This window comes from Chelonoidis abingdonii, chromosome 3 (genome assembly GCF_003597395.2).
Source record: "Chelonoidis abingdonii isolate Lonesome George chromosome 3, CheloAbing_2.0, whole genome shotgun sequence".
NCBI lineage: Eukaryota > Metazoa > Chordata > Testudines > Testudinidae > Chelonoidis > Chelonoidis abingdonii.
Window position 1 is genome coordinate 215,702,069 of NC_133771.1, and position 14,643 is coordinate 215,716,711.

Genomic DNA, 14,643 nt, shown 5'->3' on the forward strand with positions numbered 1-14,643 from the left:
CAGCCAACTCAGACTTGCACTTCAGTGAGTCCCATTTTTGGGACTTTTGGAAGCTTCTGTTTGCACATATCTCCAAGTCATCCAATTCACATTCTTCATTATGTTGCATGAGGTGAAGATTTAGCAAAGGATCCCACACTGACCCTGCAATCAATTTGCAAGATCAGTGTCAATTCATACACCCAACAGGACACTAGGAGTCAGGTTCCTATACACAATGCTACAGTCCACAGATCTAGAAAGAAGGGGTTTGACTGCAGAAACACACAGGATTCTAGGATACACGACAGCACCTCCTCATCCCCACAGTTCAGAGTAAGTGCCCATTTCTGACCTGAAGTTCAGATCTTTGTTCTCTTGGCACCACAGCTGCAGCTGCCCAATGTTTGAGATAAACATTTGATTAAGGTTAAATTTCAGTTGGGAAGAAAGAGAGAGGTGAGATGGGTTAATACACTTAGGAAACAGGACAAACCATTAAACAGAGAGAGTTTATTTAAAAATAGCTACAAATAGCACGAGTGAATTCAGGTTGAAACTATGTGACCATTAACCAGATTCACGAGGATCACAGGCCACACTCCACCACTGAGCCCTCCAACACAAGAGAGCTGTCTATGGAGCTGAAAGGGCCCTAGACGTTTAAGATACAACTGGTCATCCAAAATTTAGCCATCTGGGGAGGCAGGGGAAGAAAAACGAGAGGTTAATGGGAGCACCATAGGGAAGGGCTATCAGCTACTGCTCTGTCACCACTGGCTGGGTTCTGTAATCCAGCCTAGCCCGGGGAGGACTAGGATGTTACCAACACCCACAAGCCTGTTGAGAACAGTGAGGTGCTGAGCCAAACTGCAAACAGGGCCTGACTGTCCTGTGTCAGGTCAGGTATAAAAAGAGCCCCTCCACCCTCCCTGCCTTGTGCATGCACCAGCTCCCTGCCATGCCCACATACGGAAACCCTGCAGCCTCTCTGAGCCATCTCAGTGCTGCTGCCGTGTAACAGATGGCTTTGGGTCTCTGTCAAAGGCAGGTTCCCTCTGTTCAGCACAGGGGTTTGTATTGCTTGGGGTTCAGGCTGAAGTTAGCTGGATGCTATCTCTACATCCTTCCCAGGGCAGGCCCAGTTTGCAGCAGTGCTCTTGATAACGAGTCTTAAGATTCTTGTTCATTTGAGAAACTCCCCCGTGCTCCTATTCCAGATATCTGCATGCAATCTTTAGGCATCTCAATGGCTGCAGTTACTCTGGCTTGGACCTGGGCTTTGTCTCCCCTTGAGTGTTTATGGTCATTGAGCTGCATCTGGCAAGGGTCTGCCTTAGTTGCATCACACTTATTGGTACAAACCCTTGCAGAAAGGCTTTGGCTGCAATTACGCAAACAACTACGTGGACCCAGGAACAACGGCAACAGAGCAGAACTGATCGATCACCCCTGCTAAGCAGCAGTCAGGGAAGTACACTGGATTTCTGTTTCATCTCGGCCAAAGCAGCAAACACTCCACCCACTGCGAAGCACTGGGGGGAATCAAACACAGTGTGCAAACAAACCCAGGAGCCTCACCTGGGGCTCAACAACCCCACCTGGAACTGGGCTCAAGGCCAGACAAGCACCTAGAACACAGGGGTGAGAGGCTTGGGTCAAAAACAAAGCAGTAACCCAGGCTCTGTGGTAGGGCTGGAGTCTCTTGTTGGCAGCTTTACTGGAGGGTTCTTTCTACTGAAGGCCCACAGAGCATTTTCCTGTGATCTCTCTGTGTGGCTGCTGCACTTCACTGTCTCAGATCGCCATGAGTGGGGGAAGAGCTAGGAAGTGTAGAGGGAAGGGCTGCATTGCAGATCTCACTGCTGCGTGTGCCAGCGCCTGGGCGTCTGTATGGCATACCCAGCCCCTCTCGCTGCGCTGGGGGAATGATGCTGGTGATCTGGGAGGTGCGCCTGTTTCCAAGGAGGCGTTCATGCTCAAGATGGCTTCCACTGGGGTTAGTTGCCCTTGTGTTAACAGCCTGCTGGCGTCTTTAACACTGTCCCATAATGCCCTGTCTAAGCCTGCTCAGGAAGTCTAATCAATGCCACTGGCAGCCTTTAGCTCATCTCCAGGGGGGCTCTAGCCTCTGCTAGCACTGCCAGAGCAGAAGTCAGAGCTGGAAGCATTTCTAGCGTAGGCAAGGCAGGGGCAGCACTAATAGGTGCCGTGCCGCTGGGGCAGCAGCTGTCCCAGCAGATGAAAAGCTGAGGTTGTGGCATTGCAGAGCTTATTACTACCTGAAAAGGGCCAGCAGAACTTTCTGCCGGTTGGCCCCCCTGTGCTAGCCAAATCGTACCTGCAGTGATTCTCTAAGGCACCTGGGAGGTGGGTTACATTTTGTGGCCCTGGCAGGTTGTGGGGGGAGGGGAGGGGGCATGCTTTGCCAGCCTGTAGGCATGTGCTGTTACCTCCTGTACATAATGCAGCATTGCGTATCTCTGGGGTGGGGAGGGAAGCAACTGCTTGGCTCAGGCACCACGGTGATGGGCAAATAAGAAATGCCCACAGAGGAATACGGGAGAGAGATCTGGAAAGTCCTTCAGGATGAAATGCAGAGAGTAAGAGTCCCTGAATGTACCAGCCGTACCGTACAACTGTCCCCCACTCTCCAGCAAATTGTCTAGCCCAACATGGGCTTGAGCATGAATTTACCCCCCTCCAAACCACCCTAACATTAAAGCTGAGAACTTAAAATGCACCAGAGTCAGTAGAGTCAAAAGCTAAGATCCTGAGCTCCATGGAGCTGGCTCTAGAAGGGTGCCATTATCTAGGAGTTTGCAAAGTGTAATTATAGCTTGCAGCAGTATTGTCTTTCAAGAGCAGGGGGTTTCTGGAAGAAGACACTACATAGAACACAGTGGGCACCTCAAGAGAAGACCAAACACAGAGGGAATGTAGGAAAAGCAAAAATAAAACAGGGGATTCCTGAGGAAGTGAGTAAACAGCAGTACAAGGCTGCCAGCGTTTGGTGCAGATACGTTGGGCGGGGATAAGACTCAGACAAGGAGGAGGTGATAAGAAGAAGATGCAGAGTGTAGCAGGAAAAGGTTCCTAACAGTGAGATATGAGGCTCAAGGGAAGTGGTGACAGTTCCATTGCACAGGAGTCCTGCTATGGTGCTTGGGGCCTGAGCCCCTCTTGCCCTCAGCCCCTCTTGCCCTCTCTAGCTTCTCTTCAGAGAAAAGAGGGAGAAGCCATTCACCACACGGGGAAGAGGGGAACCCTGAAGTGCAGCTGGTTCAGAGAGCCCCTGGAAGCAGTAGAGTTTCTCTGGGTCTGGATGGATTTGCTGCAGCATGGCAGGAATTGGCCAAGAGGAGAGGTGGCCAGTCTGCACTGGAAGCCAAGGGAGAAGCAGATGCCTCGCTGGGAGCCTCAACTGCCATTTAGGGTTTGTAATAAGGTGAGCTCTGTTCTGAACTGAATTTGTTCCTCTATAAGGAAGCAGAGGCGGATGGTGCCTTCGAACCATAATGAATATAGGGAGTCTCCCCTGCCCCTCCAGAGCACTTAGATAGAGCTTGTCCCCTTCCCCATGCAAGGTGCTGGCCAGGGCGGCATGTTCTGCAGCTGCAGAAGGGAGTCCCACCCAGCGCTGTGTGTTCGCTTGCTATTACAAAGGCTGCAGACCACTTCTCCTTGAGCAGCAGCTGCCTGTTTCTCATTGTTACTTCACAATCTCCATTGCGCCATCCTTCAAATATCCCCACATCCCCCATTAGCTTCAGAGCCGAATGATTTCCTGCCTGGCAACTACAAAGCAACGCACCAAGACTGGCCCTTCATTTGGATCCTGCCCAGTGCCTCACAACTGTGGCTATGGCGAGGCAGCTGGGCTTCTGCCCTGCTCAGAGCATGGAGGCACCTCTCCCAAATGCACAGTGGCCTGTCGCCCCACTGGCACATTGCTGGCTGCGCAGGGGCAACCCAGCGGCAGTCCTTAGCAGGGGACACGTTAGTGCTGAGAAGCAGACGCCAATGTCTAGCAGTAGCTGGGAGCCCGCCCAGGTGAGGAGGCCAATCCTACATCAGGAGCGGCCCAAGGGAAAGCTACGCTAGTTGTCAAGAGAAAAATAAGAGGCAGGGAGGACTGTATGGGGAAGAGAGAAGGACAAAGGTGAGCAGAGGATAACCCACAGGAGAGAGGGCTAGTAGCCATGAGGCTCTCAGCTGCTTCAGGCCAGTTTCACCAACTAGAATGCCAAGTTCCTTGCTCTGGGTAACAGAGTCCAGTGTACAGTTGTAGTAACTGCTGGAGTTGCCATAGAACAAACCCAAAGGGACAAAAACTCGTCACACCAGATATTCTCATTCATTCCTCCCCATCACCCGTGCCCAGTCGTACTGACCCACCACCACTCCCGCTGCAGTCAGTCAATTGCATTACAGGATTACTCCACAGCAGGAAGTTGTGTAAAGCTGCCTTGCCTAAAAATAATTCTAAACTTAGTTCCAATTGTGCCTTTTGGGCTGCGCTTCAGAGGTAGGGCCAACCGCCCCCATTCAGAACCCAGGGGGTAGCCCCCAACAATCCTCACAAGATTTGTTTTTTGTTTTTTGTTTTTTTTTTAAAAACACACATTTGGGGTTTTCTTTGACTTCTCAGCCTTTCAGGTCACACTCTGGTGACACTTTTAAGCTGTCTCCTGCAGCCATGAGGGCTAGAAACAGCTTCATTCTAAAGCTGATATTCTCACATAACCCCATGACGCCAGGAGCTGAGGTTTTAAAGAAAACACCAAATATCACGAGACCTGTGATAGAGTGGCAAGAATTGGCAGTGTTGGTGCCTGGAGTATGATGCCCTGCCTAGCGGAGGGAACCAACAGTCGCTCACTAGCCTGAAAAGCAGGGTCAGACCAATGAGTCTCACTACCTGGGAATATTCCATGACACTTGATCGAGCTGTTGAGACGCAAGAGTACTCAGAAACATACCTACTTCTAGCAGAACAGCTCTCTCAGTGAGCTGCAGTGCTGAGATCACAGGGCAGCCTGGCTGCACTGGACCAGACTATACCCCACTCCCAGGCTGGGGTCCCCCATGTGCTTTAATGAGCGGGAAGAGCTGATGGAAGCCTCCTGGGCACATGCAAGAGGGACTGAGGGCTGGTCTACACTATGGGATAAAATCGATTTTAGATACGCAATTTCAGCTACGTGAATAATGTAGCTGAAGTCGAATATCTAAAATCGATTTACTCACCCGTCTTCACCGCGCAGGATCGATGTCCGCGGCTCGCCATGTCGATTCCGGAACTCCGTTGGGGTTGGTGGAGTTCTGGAATCGATATAAGCGCGCTCAGGGATCAATATATCCCGTCTAGATTAGACGCGATATATCGATCCCAGAGCAATCGATTTTAACGTGCCGATACGGTGCGTAGTCTAGACGTACCCTAAGACTGCATTCAAAGTTAGCTGGGTGCCCCTGCAGGCCGTAGTGGGTCCTGCTCCCACATCCCACAGGGAGGGTGTTAATATTTACTAAAAAGAGTCCTGTGGCACCTTATAGACCAACAGACGTATTGGAGCATGAGCTTTCGTGGGTGAATACCTGCATGTGTCTGATGAAGTGGATATTCACCCACAAAAGCTCATGCTCCAATATATCTGTTAGTCTGGATCTGTAAAAGCAGCAAACAGACGTACTGGAGCATGAGCTTTTGTGGGTGAATACCCACTTCGTCAGACACATGCAGGTATTCACCCACGAAAGCTCATGCTCCAATACGTCTGTTAGTCTATAAGGTGCCACAGGACTCTTAGTCTGGATCTGTACAAAGCGACAAACACTGCTCCCCTCCGATACTTGACATCTACTGCCACTTTAAGAGAAATCGCCAACAGGTAACAAAGAACTGCATAAAATACAAGGGAGCCTCTCCTTGCAAAGCAAGGAGCTGCTGTCCATAGTGCAGCAGGGAGCGTGAAAGCTAGTGCAGAAAGCACAAGCTAGACCAAATGGAACAGGACATTAGCAGAGGGGGGAAGGGCCCTCTCTGCAGCAACAGCAGGAACTACAGGCTTCCAGGAAGCTGGAATGGCTGCCCCTGAATGGAATGGTCCTACGGGAGAGGGGTGGGCAGCAAGCGTGCAGAGAGAGAGGATAACTCATTGTGGGACCCCAGCAAGCTCAGTGGAACTGCCTGGTGTAGGGGAGGGCAGGACTGGGCCCGGCCTTTGTGGAACAGACAGTGTGTCCAAACCCGCCAGGTTGGCCAGGCAGAAGCCACTCTCCTTCCAAGCCACTGCCAAATTCCCTGCCCTGGAGGCAGCTCAGACAAAAGCCAGGGGCTCCGCCGTGACCAAACCAGCCTCCTTTCTCCCACTTCCAGACCCCCTCATCAATACAATCCAGCTGGGCAGGAGGCGGCAGGGGAAGAGCAGAGGGTGGAAGGTCTCTCCCATTAAAGGCAGGATCCGTATTGTCTAGGGAGCATTAAGAGGATCTCCTGTCCGGCCCAGCTGCCCTGCGTGTGCAGGGGTCTCTGCCAGCCACTGTTACTCCACATCTGTGATCCATGTGGCACCGCTGCTCACGGTAATGCTGACTAGCAACGGCGAGATCTCCACCCAGCAGGAACAGGCTGCCGCCCTTGGAGCGATAAATTAGAAGAGTTCTAATTTATTTTCCTTCAGTAAATAAGGGGTCACCATCTTGTGAGGCAACTGGCTGCTGCGATGCCCAGAGCACATCCAATATCCCATGTGTCCAGAGTGTCCGCTGTCCCTACCATGGGCTGCAAATCAGCACACGGTGTCCGAGAGACTACAGCTCGTCAGCTGGGCTGTGTGCAAAGGGAGCCTTCGGCTGGATATCCCCCTCCTCTTCAGGGCTCCCTTCAGCACTTGGGCCCAGGGGGCTTTTTGCTTCCTCAGCCATCTCCTTCTTGTTTTTCTTTTTCCTCTCTGCTGTCTTCTTGTTCTTGCCACTCTTTTTCTTTGCCCTCTCCCCCGCGGTCGCTACATCTCCCTTCTTGCTGGACCATTGCTCTGCCAGGCAGCCTGCGGGGATGACATCATGGAGAAAAGGGAGCAGTGAGGCTGTCAGGTTCTGTCTCCCCACCCCGTGCCCCCTTCCCACTCACACTAAGAGATGGTGTTTCAATGCTCTTCGGATTCCCCTGCTGCACCCATCACCCTGGCACTGGAGCACACGTGCTGCCTCTGCTTGGAGCCCAATGCCCCCTTGCATTTGCTGAGGTGAAACTCACTTGTGTCTTTCCCTTTCAGCACATGGTTCGCACAGAGAAATTGAGCCAGGTCTTCCTTCTGGTGATGCCTGTACCAGTCCTCAATCACGTCTTCGAATTCCTCCACCAGCACATCACACTAGCGCAGAGAGAAAGCACAGTCCAGCACCAACAGACCTTCCTATTAACCCCACTCCCTGGGCCCCTCACAACGTGGGGAGCAAGCACAGCTCCAGGACGAGCTTCCCAAAGAGGGACAGCTCATACGCTGCAGTGAACTCTTGGAGTACGACACCCACATCCAGCCTGAGCCCGTCTTCCCAGATCTCCCCCAGCCCAGCAGCAAGAGTCTTAGACACTGCATCCTAGGCCTCCCAGCCATTACTGCACTTTGTGCTGGTGGCCCCAGTGACACTGTGCTACTCTCTGGACAGTACCTGCTTCTTGAGGTCAGCCACTTCAGCAGAGGTCTCATTCCACAGCTCATAGGGGATGTCCATCACCACCTTCACCCCCTTGTGCACCAGGTTGTGCAGGGTTTCAAACGTCTCTGACATTCCCTAAGGAGACACAGTAACCTGAGTGACCCCACCTTCGGGGATGGGCAGAATCCCAGCTCCACACGTATGACTCTTGCACTAAGGGAGACAGGAGAACTCACACACAGCTCCCCTACAAGGGAGCCAGCTCAGAGCCCTGCAGAAGAGGGGGTGTGGCACCAGCCACCCAACCAGGAGTTGTTGGACCAGTGCAGCATGAAGGGAGAAGCCTCAGGGGCAAGTGGCTGAGCAGTCTGTTCCCTTCTCAGGAGGGTGTGAAAGCCTGGGCCTCATCTGCTACCCGGCCTCCTCTGTACGGCACCCAGCAGCTCCAGCTGGACTAGGACCCTAACACACTTGCTGCTTGACAGACATGAAGAACATGCCGGAGGAGGAGGGCAAGAGGAAGGCTATGACACTTGTTCCAAGTGTACGCTTTCATGACTGAACGAACACGGACTTTCCTCATCTGCCCCCAAGGCAGCTAACGTGGTGGGTGATTCCTTGTCAGCGTCCTGACTCTAGATGACGGATTTGAAGGAGCAGAGGGCAGTGGCTACCTGGTTCAGTTTGGGAAGAACGTTCCATGCATGAGGAGCAGACAAGCCAGAGGAAGAGGCTGCATCCCTGGTGAAGTGGGAGGGGATATGAGAGGGGAGGGCATAAAAGGTCAAGCAGCTTGCTCTTGGTGTAGAGTCAGGGGAGGGACTCATAGGAGGGACACAATGTGAGCGATGGCCAGGGAAGACGGTCCTAGCAGCTCTCTTTCAAATGGCTGGTGCAATATGGGTAGCATGGAGGATGTAGTCCTTGGCAGCCCGTGATGAGGCTTGGCTGTCTGAACAAGCAGAAAAGGCTGGATTCAAGCAGCATTCCAGAGAAAGCAATGGCAGGACTCAGATGTGGCGTGGATGTGAGTGGAGGGGGGACCGCTAGAGAGAAAGGCCCGACGATAAAAGGATAAAGTCATCGTGGGGGTTGACTCTAGGACATAGCAGTACCACATAGTCCTTTGGATGGGGAAGCCTTTCTTCCCCACGGCTAAAACCCCAGCTCATTCTCTGGGCTGATGCAGTCTCTACAGAACCCTACCTCTTCCATCACAGGCATGATCCCTGGGCCCAGCCCTGAGACTGCACAAAGTGCCTTTGGGAAAGGCAAACTCAGCCAAATGCAAACGGTTCTTTGGAACACTCTGCCCCCTTGTGCACAGGCCTTGCAAGATTCATGGTTTCACAGCCTTCTCTGCCACACAGAGCAGATCACACTGTTTCCCTTGAAACGCTGGCAGGTGCAAAGTCACAATGCAAATGCACAAGGGGCAATCAAAAGGATGGGACTATCTTTAGCTTTAACATTACTGGAGTGGCATGTTAAGGTGGGCTGCTAGTGATCTCGACCTACACTTTTCAAATGGAATTGTTAACCTGCACCTCATCCCAAACCAGAGGCAGAAGAAGCTGCTCAGTACATACCCATTACCCACTCCAGCCATGAGAACAGGTCTGCTACACCTCCCCACCAGGCTTCTTGGTTGCATGCCACTCACCAGCAGGGCCATGGAGAGGTGGTTACACTAACAAGTTGAGGGAGGGAGAGAACAAAGCAGTTTCCTTTAGAAGCTAGTTCTATACCTGGGAAGTCTGTTTCGCAGATGCAGACCAAGGAGACAAACACAGATGCTCTTGGCAAGCCAAGGCCTAGGAGCATCTGACTAAAGCTCCAGTGAGAGAGAACAAGCAATGATACAAACCTTTGCAAACCTGTTACTGCCAGTTCTCTCCTTGTGCAGGTTATAGTCCAACAGCCTCTTGCAGATGGTCTCCGTAACCTCGATCAGTCGGATATCCCTGCCCAGAGGAAAAGTTGGTGAAATGGGGAAGGATTTAGTACCGCTCCCCGAGAAATGCTACAGTCCATTAATGGGGCTAGAAAAATTCTAGCTCAAGGACTAAGGCCGTTGGCTAGAGATGAACACAGGAGGAGGGGGCTGGGGAAATGGCTAGTGTCTGCAGCCGCTGGGATTTTCACCAGTTTGCTGGTCCTGGGCCAGCTTAAAGGCTCCACCTTTCAGAAGGTATCGGTCTCTTGATGGCAGGTGTCTAATCAACTGGAACTCCACTGCCTGCCTGTCAACCCTCCTCTCTCCAAGTGCCAAAGAGAAAAAGATTCCTCTTCTTACCTCCACAGCCCCTGGCTACTGTAAAGGAGTGGGGGCTCCACCACTGTGCTCCCTGTATCTCCATCTGGATACTGAAAGAGGGACAGTTTCCTCCATTACAGCTTCCTGGCAACCTCACTCCTCTCCCAGAGACTCCTGGCTACTGCAAGGTAGGTGTGGGGAGAAGATGTCTCTGCTGCATAACTCCCATTGCAACCTTCATTTTCTGATCCTTATCCCATGCTGCTAGCGCCAGAGCCAGCCTCTGCTCCTGCCCAGCGCTTTGCCAAGCAGCAGCAGAATGGAAATAATATTAGAAGGTGCACTTTTGCCCTCAAAGGTCTGAATAGTAGCTGTGAAACAACCAGTGTCTCGTCCACTACACAGGAAAGCTCTGAGCAACAGATTGGATCTGCCGGCTGTAGACTCAGGCAATTCATGTTTGGCAGATCATCTTTGCAATCTTGAGGGCTCAAAACATAATGTACAGCCCCAATCTTATACCCTAGGTACCAGACACATATTAAAGGGCCCCCATCAACTTACAATATCTCACTGGTGCCTGAAGTTGTTTCCCCACTGTTGTTACTTGTAACACTTATAACCAGGGCAAATGAAAAGTGTATTTACTTTGTGTGCAGTACACACCATGTGTACACAGCAACTTTACTGTTTCACCATAGCCAGCTTCTTCTCTTTGCATCTGTATTTCCTCACAGTGGCTGGGGAGAGAAACATTTAAAGCAAAGAGTGGTTGTAAAACCACAGAAGTTGGCAAGGGGGACTCAGGGTCTGTCTGCACTGCAGCTGGAAGTGTAATGTCAAGCTTGAGGAGACATCCTCTCAATAGCTCTGATTGAGCTAGCACACTAAAAATAGAAGTGTAGCCATGGTGGTGTCGGCGGGCTAGCAGCCCTGAGTACATACCTAGGGTATCGGACAGGATCATCTTTGGGGCAGCTGTTTTTAGCATGCTACCTTGATCAGAGTTAGTGCAGGAAATCATCCCTTCAGCTCCAATGCAGACATACTTCAGGGGAAGGTAACATCTCTGGAGTTCTGAAAGTGACTAGATTTCAAGCTAACGATGTCTTGAAAAACAATTGCATTTAATTAGAAGATTAATACCATCCCACATGAATTGAACTGCCTCCTCTGACAGGAACATAAGTAGCTGAATGATCTTGAAGTAGTAACTGCCCACACTAGACAAATCTGGTCTGTTTATCAGCACACTCCTTCCCTCTGAGAAGAGGCGGGTTTTGAAGCATGATTGGAAGCTCACAAAGCCAAGCAGTGGCAAGCCAAGGGTGGGGAAGCTATTTCCAAAGTCAACAGGCCCTGAGAGAGCATCCTGTTAGGAGCCCCTTCCCATCTACACTTCAAGAGCTCCACCTCTGCTGTCACAGAGGGTGAGACAGGTGGCCCCTGACATTCAGGGTTCTGTAGGTTAGAGTCACTACTTTGAACCACACCCAGAAACATACTGCCAGTCAGTGCAGATCCCTGAGCAGCAGCATAGTGGGTTCCCTGTGCAAAACACCTAAGAAGCAGGCAGATGCCTTGTTTAAGCCTCAGCTCAAACTGTCTCTATGTACAACCCCCAGAGGAATCATAGAATCATAGATTATTAGGGTTGGAAGGGACCTCGGTAATCATCTAGTCCAACCCCCTGCTCAAAGCAGGGCCAGTCCCCAAATGGCCCCCTCAAGGACTGAACTCACAACCCTGGGTTTAGCAGGCCAATGCTCAAACCAATAACTGCCTTGACAAAAATTGAGATTAATAGCAATGACGACTGGCACCACCCTACATCTGGCAGAAGAGGGTCCATGGAAGCAGAAATTCTGCAGGAACTGATGGCTTGAACTCCCCTCTTGCTGAGAAAAATCTTGTGGTGGCAAGTGGTTGTTTCAAACCTTGATTATTAGCCTAGCGACTGCCCGAGGCCTCCGATCAGGGCCACGTATTCTGCAGCAGTAATGTTCATCACAGAAATGTGCTTCGGAATCTCAGTTCTCATTTTACAAGGCTCTCTTCTGTTCTCAATTGTGAGAGCTAGAAAACTTGAAAACGTGAACTGAATGTAACTGGCGCAGTGAGGTTTGCCCAAGGGGGCAGAGTCTGAAGTAGGTCTAAGAAAGCGCATCACTGCTCTCCCAGTGACATGTTAATCATCATCCAACTCCAGAATTATTTAAATTCCAACTTAGGCTACTACTTCATCCCTGACCACTATAGCAGAAAAATCCAGCTAATATGGTTATCCTTCAGTCCCAGGTATCCAAAACCCCAAGTATCTGCTCCTCAGCTTACAGAACCCCCACCTTTGTATGACAACTTCTACAATGCAGACATTTGAGGCATACTAACAACTGAGTGTGGTGGGAAAGCATAAGATAAATGGAACTTAGCAGCAGTGACCCAGGCCCATTGGACTGATATGCCTATTAAACAATTAAAAACCTACTTTCAAAATGTAAGCGAAGCTGCCACAGAATTGCCAGAGTGCTACAGAAAGCTAGCAGCAGAATCTCAGTCCAGCTTGCTGCAGATGACAGAAGTTCTAAGTTCGGACTGTGCAGCACTGCTACGCTCAAACAAATCCCTGCTTCGCTACGGATCTGCAATTCGTGGTCACATGTGGAGCAGCACTACTGCCATCACACCCTGCTAGGGACTCAACATCCATCATATCTTGCCAACATGAATAACTCCGGAGAAGCGAGAAGCAACCTTTGCCCCCAAGTGTGGTAGGTGTCCAGATCATCCCCTGTTTGTGAATGCTCTTTGTGGAGGTATTTATTAATCCAGAGGAGCAGCAAAGAGAGTACTGAGTGGACGTCACCGACTGATTCACTTACGATTGTGTGTACTTGATTCCAGATCCCTTTCCGTCTAGAAAGCCATACTTTGTGTCAATCACCTCCTTTGTCTTCCCAGTTTCCTCAAAGGCAGATTTCAGCTCTACTGCCACATACTTACACACTGGAGAAGAGTAAATACAAACAGGTTAGTGGGCATACTGAACTGCACTGCCCTCCTAAGGAACTTGCCTGTTTTAGGTACAGGTAGGCCATTTTCAGCAAGCAGGGCTATTTTAGAAGCAGACGCTTGGAGTTAAGCACCAATAACTAAAGTGTCCTTGTGCAGCTTGTTTTCAGGAAAAACACACACTATAATTATTCAACGGACAAGAAAACACACAAAACTAGACACCCCAGCTACTGTATTTGGGAGAAGGAGTTTTTATTCCAGAGTTTTTTGGTTGAGAAATTAGTGAACTATTGTGCAACTGCTAACCAAGAGACATTCAAGTCAGTGGGTGCACCAGAACTGCTCCATCACCCAGAGCAAGCAGTTCACCCGTCTCTAGATATTTCATATCTCAACCTCCGTTGTTCCCCCCCCCATACACTTTGGCCTGCTTCTTCCCCCAGCCTTACCCCCCACAATCTAGTATTCCTACTTGTTCCTCTCCTCAATCACCACCTCTTTATTGGCATGGGATTTTCCCCAATAGTTAGGTCTCTCCTTCACATAGTTAGGTCTCTCCTTTACCTTCCTGCTTAAATGCCTTGCATTGTAGAACCCCACCCCCCTCCCACACAAACATCTGACAGTGTGAGCCATGACCACTGGAGCAAGAAGTAGCAGTTCCCTTTTCTCACTGTGCCTTCTCCCCACCCACTACAGGAAACGTGCCTCTATGAACCACAGTGAGAGAAACCTGTGGAAAGAGCCAGAAGCCACAACTGTCAGCATGGAAACTGGTGTCCTCCTTTCCTCCAGGGCTGCCTGGGAGACCATGGACCCCTTCACCCTATCAGATTGCTTGTCGCTCCTCTACAGCGTCCACATGGGGCCATGATCAGTGCTCTTCTACCTCCCATCACTCGCCCTGCTTCCCCCAGCCCCACCCTGACCTCCCCCAACCCCCTGCTTCCCCCAACCTCCCCAGATCCCTCATTGCCCCCAAATTCCCCCACCCCACCACCTGCCAGTCCCCTGACCCCCCGCAGCCCTGACTACCCCCTTCCCACCTCAAAACCCCCCGACCCCCACCACTCAGATCTTCCCCCAAATACACTCCCCTCAGCCCCCCGACTCCACACCCCTCCACAAGCCTCACCCCCCGACACCCACCGACCCCCAACTCCCCCAGCCCACCCCCTGCAGTCCCCTGACCCACCACACCCCTGACTACCCCAGCCTTTCCCCACCTCAAGACCCCCCGACCGCCACCCAGCCTCAAACTCACCCAGATCACTCCCCGCACCCCGACTTCCCCAGCCCCTCCACACCGCACCCACCCAGCCCCCAGACTTCCCGGAGACCCCTCGGCCCCCTGACTCACCCCCCCAGACCCTTCGGTCCACAGTGACCCCGACTTCCCCCACCCCCAGCCTCACCCTCGCACTTGCTGGGCAGCCGGACCCACTCGGTGTCGTCGGCGGCTCCGCCGGCCGGGGCCGGGCTCAGCAGCAGCGGGAGCAGCAGCAGGCAGGCGGCGGGGCCCGGCTCGGCCATGGCGGGGCGGGGGGACCCCACGAGGGACACGCGCTTCAGGCAAGCGGCTCCTCCACACTCACTTCCGGGAACCTTCCTTTCCCACCCCCAGCGTCACTAAAACGGCAGCAGCGCGCCCAATCACAGCAACGCGCGTGTCAAAGACCGGCCAATGGCCAGGCGAGGAGCGACCGCCCCGGTTCTGCCAGCCAATG

At 51.9% G+C, this 14,643-nt stretch overlaps 1 protein-coding gene across 2 annotated transcripts; it reads right to left on the reverse strand.

Moving 5' to 3' along the window:
* Window positions 1-477: 477 nt before the first annotated feature.
* Window positions 478-14,520, reverse strand: CNPY3 (canopy FGF signaling regulator 3). 2 transcript variants are annotated; one of them, XM_075064538.1, is made up of 7 exons: window positions 14,332-14,520; window positions 12,784-12,907; window positions 9,512-9,608; window positions 7,657-7,779; window positions 7,241-7,358; window positions 5,422-7,031; window positions 478-5,125 (listed from the first exon to the last, which is right to left on the reverse strand). In XM_075064538.1, exons 1-6 carry the CDS (start codon window positions 14,447-14,449, stop codon window positions 6,796-6,798), a joined length of 816 nt encoding a protein of 271 aa, XP_074920639.1. In that variant the 5' UTR covers window positions 14,450-14,520; the 3' UTR covers window positions 478-5,125; window positions 5,422-6,795. The 2 variants fall into 2 exon arrangements, with proteins under 2 accessions (XP_074920639.1, XP_032636377.1); XM_032780486.2 differs by having other exon boundaries at window positions 478-5,132; window positions 5,430-7,031; window positions 14,332-14,517.
* Between the last annotated feature and the right edge of the window lie 123 nt (window positions 14,521-14,643).

What these genes read in the sequence shown, in the direction of transcription:
- CNPY3 (XM_075064538.1), bottom strand. Translation starts at nt 14,449, where the DNA reads ATGGCCGAGCCGGGCCCCGCCGCCTGCCTGCTGCTGCTCCCGCTGCTG. An exon ending in GGAATCAAGTACACACAATC is followed by an intron (nt 9,609 to 12,783) that starts GTAAGTGAATCA and finishes TCCTCTGGGCAG; the next exon opens with GGATATCCGACTGATCGAGG. An exon ending in TGGCTGACCTCAAGAAGCAG is followed by an intron (nt 7,359 to 7,656) that starts GTACTGTCCAGA and finishes TCTCTGCGCTAG; the next exon opens with TGTGATGTGCTGGTGGAGGA.